General features: G+C 35.5%; 1 protein-coding gene across 5 annotated transcripts in view; it reads right to left on the bottom strand.

The window, feature by feature from the left end:
- Positions 1-2232: 2232 nt before the first annotated feature.
- LOC131048038 (DNA replication complex GINS protein PSF2) overlaps positions 2233-8341 on the bottom strand; it is a 43333-nt gene continuing 37224 nt past the window's right edge. For all 5 annotated transcript variants that reach the window (XM_057981870.2, XM_057981871.2, XM_057981873.2 and 2 more), the window contains 5 exons: positions 3642-3741; positions 3461-3491; positions 3252-3344; positions 3000-3143; positions 2233-2817 (listed from right to left, as the gene is read on the bottom strand). In XM_057981870.2, the coding sequence (XP_057837853.1) occupies positions 2797-2817; positions 3000-3143; positions 3252-3344; positions 3461-3491; positions 3642-3741 (389 nt within the window). In that variant the 3' untranslated portion in view covers positions 2233-2796. The remainder of the gene's footprint in view (positions 2818-2999; positions 3144-3251; positions 3345-3460; positions 3492-3641; positions 3742-8341) is intronic.

The following is an 8341-nucleotide window of genomic DNA, read 5'->3' as shown; positions in this document are numbered from 1 at the left end:
TTCAAGTAGTAAAAAAGTGCTACACAAACTCATCACCATGACCATATGAATCATCATTACATGACATAGTAGTGCCCCATGCACTTTGTCATTCAATGGTCCCTAATTATACTCATTTTCTATTTTCTAAACAAGATCATATTTTACACTTGATTTTTTTCATGCAAAACAAAATCTACTCTTTTTTTTTTCCTTTGTTTTGCAAGTTCTTACAAACAAGGCATACTAAAGAATGAACCTAATGGACCCCCGTGATATCTTTTGATGTCTAAATATTTACTTTACATGCATGTTTTTGAGTGCTCCATACTTTGAGTTACATGTGCATTTTAGGATTCACATGCACCTTAAAGTGGAAGCAAAATGTGATGAAGTTCACATACCCATTCCATTTCTAAATTAGATCTATATGCTCATTTGGAGAGAACATCTTAATGCATGTACATGTCAACAAATGGCACAATCTTGTGCAATGTTGGATTCATTTTGCTAGCCTTCGCTTATCCCCACACCTTCACCATTTCTAATTTATCATAGTTATGACTCCATACACACCCAAATATTCATCCCTCATAGTTGTGGCCATTCACCCAACAAGGTCATTTTCAAGGTCAAAAAATTGGCCCTTAAATTTTAAATTCAATTTTGCCATGGTTATGCACATGTTTGTCCAATTTATGCTTGTATATAAAAACATTCATTTGCAATCATTTAACATCTTCTCATCTTAGAAACATTCAAGGAGCAAATACTAACAAAACACTTCAAACTTGAAGCATTAAAATGAGTAACAAATTTGCATATATCATTCTAGGGTGCTTCATTGATATTTGTCAATCTTTAACAAATATTTACGAAGGTTGACTTTAGTGGACTTGTCCTCTTATCACATAATACTTTGGCCAACTTCAAAGAGCAAAAGGAGCAAAGAAAACAAATATCAATCAAATGAACAACAAATCAAAGGTACACATTAAGTAAGATTAAATTTGTGCATAAAGAAAAAATTACAATAGACAAAGAACAAAGACTAAACATTAAATTTCAATACAAAAAGAAAAACATCCTCTTTCAAGCTACCAACAATCAAATCCAACTTCTATATAAAAAATATCTACTTTCTTAACAATAATTTATTAATCTAAATTTATTTATGCTAAATTACAAGCATTTTATTTAATTCATCTAAATAAATAAAATAATCTATAAAACAAAACATCCTATAAGCCCTCAAAAATCAATCCATATTAGTGACATGCAATTGTTACATAACCTTAATTGCACCCATGTTTCGATAAAATGGTGACACACTTACAAGCAAACACCCACCACCATCTATCTTCTAAGGAATGACAAGTATTATATAAAATCGACTCAACACATGGAAACTTCGCTTGATGACAAAAGCAAACACTGGCAATTACATAGGGGAAGAGCACCAGTAGTTGAGCATGTATCAATTGTTGTGAGGGTTGTTGATACCTTTTGTTCCAAAAACTAAACAAATAAAACCTATTGTTTGAAACATAAAATATCAATTTTTGTTAGGAAATGTACCAATAGTTGTTAGGAAATGTACTAATATTGTAAAAAGTAACCAATCAGGTGATGCCATATCAGCTGCACAACTATTGGGGCCTCTTTTGCACGCCTATTAGTCTCACTTTTTTTTTGGGCTGTTTTGGACACCTTGACAAAAAGCATGCTGATGTGGCACCATACTTGATGATGTGGTGCTGAAAGCTTAGTTATAAGCAAGGGACTTGCCAAGTAAGCTACTGTAAAAAATTGGGAGTGATTTGAAATTTCCACGTAGGATTTTGAGAAGCGCGAAATTAGGGTGCTCAACTACTGGTGCTCTTCTCCTAACTAGTTTAAAAACTTAAATATGATTTTAAAAAACATGCTCTTGTAAAGTTGAATCAAAGAAAGGTTCAGAAATGATAAACCGGCTATTATAAACCTTTTGAAAACAAGTCAAAATTTAAACTAACCAAAATAAAACAAATCTCTAAGTTCTTTGGAGTAGAAACGAACCATATTGCTTTTATGGTTAATCCACATCTCCTCCATTGTGGACTGAAATGCAGCGACAAAATATATAATACAATTGTTTGTTATGGGAAGATAAACATCTCGATATTTTTTTCCTGAATACAATAAATCATCAATTTTCTAATGGCCCAATACCAAAAACATAAGAAATCATTTTCAATTCTTCAAGCATCACAATTCAAAGTAGCTCTTTTAACATTTATAAATGTACAGCCAATACACTTAGTCTTGAGCTCTTTCAACATGTACAGTCAATAGACTAATCACTTAGTCTTGAGCTCTTTCAACATTTATAAATGTACAGTCAATACACTTATTAGTCTTGTTCCAGAGGCTATGTTTAACTTCGTGGACGTTAAGATTGTCACCTTCTTCTTTAAATGGCATTCTAAAAACAGGTTGAACATGCAGAGCTAACTAAACTGTTTGAAGACGGCCATGTAATATGGAAAAGTACTTAAAGCCATAAGTTCGAAATTTTAAAAACAAACCACTATCAAAAAAGGCGCACTACCAAACTGTTAGCTTCCATAGCATACAAGGTAACTTATACAAGGTAACTTTTACCGAGACAATACTGTTAGATTTGCCTGCTCGAAATGCGAAATATTAGGCCTTCTAAGATTTTAAAATTACGTATGTTGTGTGAGCAACATTAGCATATTCCATGGTACAAACTGTAGTCATTCTTGAATTTTCTACCTGAGAGAAAATGTGGGTTAGCAGTAACATCTGGAATGTTTAGCGAGGTCGAAGCGTACGCTGTACAAGCCACATCAAAATTTTAGATACAGAAATAGTTGTTTACAGAACAAAAAATATTTAATATTCAATTAAGAGTTTAACCACTTAATCTTAATTCTAAATCTCAAAATGAGTACTTCAAAACCAAAAATGCTATTCTCTGTCCACCTCGTCCAATACATATGCACAAGTATACTTACTCTTTTGCCCCGGTCTATAGATGTAGGTTGGCTGTTTCCATCTAAGGCTTGTTGATCTCCAGAATCATGTTTATCGAAAGCTTGGAAAGCTCTCACCATAAACGGGCGTACTAGATTTACCTCCATTGCAGAAAGGTTTTTTAACTGCCAATGTTTCCAATGTTTGAATTTAATAGTGTAATGAAATGGAAAGCATTTATTCTAATTTTCTCAGTTGAAATGTTTCAAGCGCATAGAAATTGAATGCATTACCTTCATTCCATGATTTCTTGAATTAATTAACACTAAACCAGTCTCGACCTTGTGAAATCTCACATCCCTAATATCCTCTATTAATGACCTGACCTGCAACCATGTAGAGATTCCAAACAGTTGCATTGAAAACTCCATCTGAAATTTGTAATTTGATACAGTCTATTTTGTTTAAAAGATGATGTAAAAATTAAGGTCAAAGGACTTACTAGGTAGATATCTGGTATGTCATCGCGTGCACTAGAACCAATATGTAAGTAAATTGTTTAGTAAACGAGGACAATAGCAAAAGAAATTGAATAGACGAGTGTCCACACATAATTTCTTGAGTTAAAACAAGAGACTAGGGAGCTAAAAGATTGCATGATGGGTCTTACTCGTAATACATACTAGTCAAAAAGCAGTCTTGATATTTCCACGTAATGGAATGGCAATGGTTCAAATTCTCTGGGGGCTTCACGCTCAGAATCTAGAACTTGCGTCAACCTCTCTATACAAGCAATAAATCAGTAAGTTACTCCAATATTTAAACACTTCGACATAATTTACAATAGAAGCACCCCTCGATATTTCAAGCTCGCATATAAAAATAGATAAGAGTAAGCTATAAAAATTGTATTAAAATATGACCTGACCCGAAAAGGAATTTCCCAAGAAATTAAAAATATTCGACACTTGCAAGAGGACTAACCATAGAAGCACCCCTCGATATTTCAAGCTCGCATATAAAAATAGATAAGAGTAAGCTATAAAAAATGTATTAAAATATGACCTGACCCGAAAGGAATTTCCCAAGTAATTAAAAATATTCGACACTTGCAATAGGACTAACCATTATCATATATAACATTACTACGTACAACAAACTAAGGATTTGAAAGGTAAAAATAGTACCAGTTAGCACTAACCTATAGCTTTAAGTAAATAGAATTAAAATTACCAGCCAGGGAAATAAGTCCAGAGGTCAGTAAAACCATCTGCTACCTCAATCAGACATTTTCATGACCATGCACCAAAACAATCAGTTGCACATGGACTGAAATATTAACTGAAAACTTATGCTCCCCCAAGTTTCTAGGACGGGGATGGCAGGGGATGGGGTGGGAGTTTCCGTACAGGGATTTTTTTTGGCCATTTTTTAGGGGAGGGCAAGGGACAGTTATTAAAAAAAAGGATATTTTTGAAGTATCAGGAGATTCAAGTTTCTAATACTCGTGATAAATTTGATAAAGCATTCATCATAGACAAAACAAAAACTTTGTGAGCATGGGTGATTGGATCGGAATTATGATGTTCTTTATATATACAAACAAGCATGAATTATAAGGGATTTATTATTAAAGTTTTCCTGAAGCCTTCAAGACAGCATGTTTTGATGTCAAACTCATTAACAAAAAGGCACAATCAAGTAAAAAGATGACTGGTTACGTATCAGTTTGACGTTAGCTAGGATACTCATAGATGGGATTGTTTTATGAGTTGTTTGTGCGGAGCATGATTCATACCATTTTGCATTATGAAAATGGCATTTCCTTAAAAGACTATATGCAAACCTAGGTTGAGGCCTGGTTTAGAGATCCCCTCGATCAAACTTTAGAATAAATTTTTAAAGTAGAGGGCTGGGATGTGGAGTAGAAAGAATTATAACATCGTCATCTTATCACTTGTGAAAGGAATGAAGCACATCTAATAATGCTCATAGTGGAAGGCCTAGGACCAAGAGGGCTTGGTTGGACAAACCCTATTCCATTGAATGGAAACTTAACAGTCCTAACACACTTAATATTTTTGAAAAGGGAAGTGATCAACCTATTAGCATTAGAGGACCTTTGAAGTGCTCAATGTTCAAGAATGACAACCTCCTAGAGGTAAAGAAATAGATATCATTAGTTATGATATAGAAGAAAGAAGGGCATTGATAATCTTTGTATAAGCAATGACACGATCCTCAGATTTTATAATGAATGTGATATGAAAATAAAAGCCTCATCATTTTCCACATATAGAGAACCAATGTCAACAAAGTCTTTTTGCCACGAGGGATATATTGATTCGTCTCAAGTCGTGGCTAATGGGTATAACTCTTTAATTTACCAAGAGGTATTGACAATTCATGTGACCAACGATGTTGCGGATGGGTAAGGTAGATGATGAGATGCCATCAACAATCCATAAGTAGCGTCTAGCTTGACATTTAGAGGTTATAGTGTAGTTGTGTACGTAAGAATAATATATCATCAACATATGTCCTTACAAACAGATTCATTGGTCACATCGTTAGTCCGAAAAGTTGAGGGGCATCCGTAGAGTATATGAAAGGAGGAAGTTGATCAATAGAGATACCATTAGATTGAAGTTGTAAACTTTCATATTAATTCCAACCATGGCAATGCATGGTGGGGCTCAATGAGGTAGAAAAGTTCTAAAGAAGGGTATCTCTCATGGGCTGAGGCTGAATCACCCATATATATAAGTCTGTGAAGATAAAAGTGAGCTTGAAAGTACTCGAGCTTAAGGGGCTGAGGCTGAATCACCCATATATATAAGTCTGTGAAGCTAAAAGTGAGCTTGAAAGTACTCGAGCTTAAGGGGCTGAGCAACAAACTGAAGCTGGACAATACATGGAGGGGTTGTCCCTCTGCAACTGATTATATTTTGGATCATAATTGTCTGGACCCTCTCAATGCATGCACAACAATGATAAGGGAGGAATACATGACATGAAACAAAAAGACTTATCATATGTGGTCTCTATGATACCTAGGCGATGAACTTACTAGGCACAACATCGTATTCACACCAACACCACCCCTTAAGTGCAACTTAGGGAGAATGTACATAAATGCAACCAATGCAAGATGGGTCCCAACTACTATGCTATGTTAGGTACGCATGTAAAAATACAATGCAATCTCTCACCAATGGAGAAAGGAGAAAACCCAGTTGGACAAAACTTCCTCCCCAAAAGAGAGATGAAAATACAATAATACTCTCAAAGAACATCGGATTCCTCTTATTATAAATGGTAAGTCCTTATTCCTATGAATGTTAGGGCGAACTAAAACCAGTTTTTAAGATTTATTTGAAGTTCGCTGAATTTTGAATTTCATTGATGAAATTTGTTGAACCCTATGACTTAGGACGCAGGTATCTCCTAGTGATTTTCAAGTCCAAAGAGGAGTGTGATGCCATCTTCCAAGGTGGTCCATGGTTCATGGGCTCAAACACCCAATACATGAATTTTGGGTCTGCCCATTTTAAACCACAAATGGCTGTGCCCATTAAAGTGCTGGTCTAGGTAAGGCTTCCCTTACATCTCAAGAATAAAACTTCTATAGAACTTATTGGAATAAAATTGGAAAATTTCTTGATTGGATTCCTTCTAAATCTCTCAATGCTGCCTATGCTTGCATTTGACTACAAGGGAACCTCAAAAAGGGTTTACCTGAAGCTATTAGCATAAAGGTTTTGGATTGTATCCACACCCAAGTCTTGAATTATGAGCACTTGCCTTTTAAATATATATCCTGTTTGAATTATTAAAATATTGATCGAGTACATAATTACAAATGGAGACATAGTATCCTTATATAGAGAAGACAACAAAAGACAAAACAAAAACATTCTAAATAAACTGACTAATGTAGAAAATTGAAACTTCCTAATAAGCTAAAGATTCCTAAAAGACATAAATGACCATTATAAGGTAAATATTAAATAATCTAATATTATTCTAATGCCCTCACATAATAACTTACCACCCTACAGGACAAAATCTTTAAAATGCAAAGAAGGTTGACTCCTCTACAAAATGCTCTGAGCCTGTTGCTGAGACTCTCCCTGGTTGGTTTTTTGATCACCCAGCCACTTTCTGCAGAACCTCTAGATATGACCAAGCTTCCCACAATAGTGACAAGTGAAATTCTTCTTGGAACCGTTCTCGGATGTGTGTTGTCCTTTCTGCTGAGTAGACTCGCCTTTGCCTTTATCCTTGGCAGTAAACGCCTGTTCCGTACTGACCATGTCACTGTTGCTACCAAACTATTGTCTCCACCGAGCTTGTTGCAATAGCTTAGTGCACAACTCTTCAAACTTCAGGTCAACATTAGTCAAGGTGATGTTGAGTGTCTCAATAAAGTGTTTGTAGGAGCATGGTAGACTCTTCAGCGTAATCACTACCATGTCCTCCTCTTCCATCTTGCGACCAATGGCCACTAGTTGATCGCGTATATCCTTGATCTTCATAAGATGCTCCTACAGAGACATCTTCTCATCCATCATCATTGAAAACAGCATGTTCTTCATAAAGAACGCTTGGCTCTTGTCTAACGTCTCATGGAGATCTTTCAAATGTGTCCATATCTCCACAGCTATCTTGCCAGATGGCACCTCTAGAAGCGTTTCGTCAGTGACTAATAGTTTCAGCAACATAACTGCTTCTTTGTTACATTCATCAAACTTGTCCTGGTCTTTGCCCACCACTGTGGGATGAGTAGACTTACCCAGAACAATCTGATCGAGACACCGGTACTCAAAAATTGTAGTTCCTGTCGTTGAACCGCTGATTGGCTTCCAATATGATGTTGGTCGACACCATCCCTACCGTTTTGTTATGCACAAAAAAAAAGGTCAAACACAAACTTAAATAAATCTGATTTTTCTGTCAAAAATAAATAAAAAACCTTCAGCAAGAGGCTGGCACAAATCCCAAGACAAATTTGCATAGAATACAAAACTTTGTTTTTAAGGAAAAACGGTAAAACCCTTGTACAAAACAAATTATATTCTTCAGTTTTTATCCAAAAACTGAAAAAAAGCTATACTGGGAAAGAAAAAAAGGTTTTGGAACCCTAGCACAAATGTAGAAACCCACAAAAGGAATCCATCTCGGCCTTCAAAAAACCCTTGAACATAGAAAACAAACCCTGCAAAAATTTTGAAAACCCACGTGTCCAAAAATAATATCTTCGCGGCTGTAAAAATCTTCGAGTCTGTTCAAAACAGATTGAAAAACAATAAAGAGAGACAGTCGCGGAACCTTTGCGTGGGCCGCACGGCTGCAAAAAACGAAAAAACACAGATCTGCAGAG

This window comes from Cryptomeria japonica, chromosome 6, assembly GCF_030272615.1.
Source record: "Cryptomeria japonica chromosome 6, Sugi_1.0, whole genome shotgun sequence".
NCBI lineage: Eukaryota > Viridiplantae > Streptophyta > Pinopsida > Cupressales > Cupressaceae > Cryptomeria > Cryptomeria japonica.
Note: the sequence above shows the minus strand (reverse complement) of the source record. Positions and strands in the feature narration are given on the sequence as shown.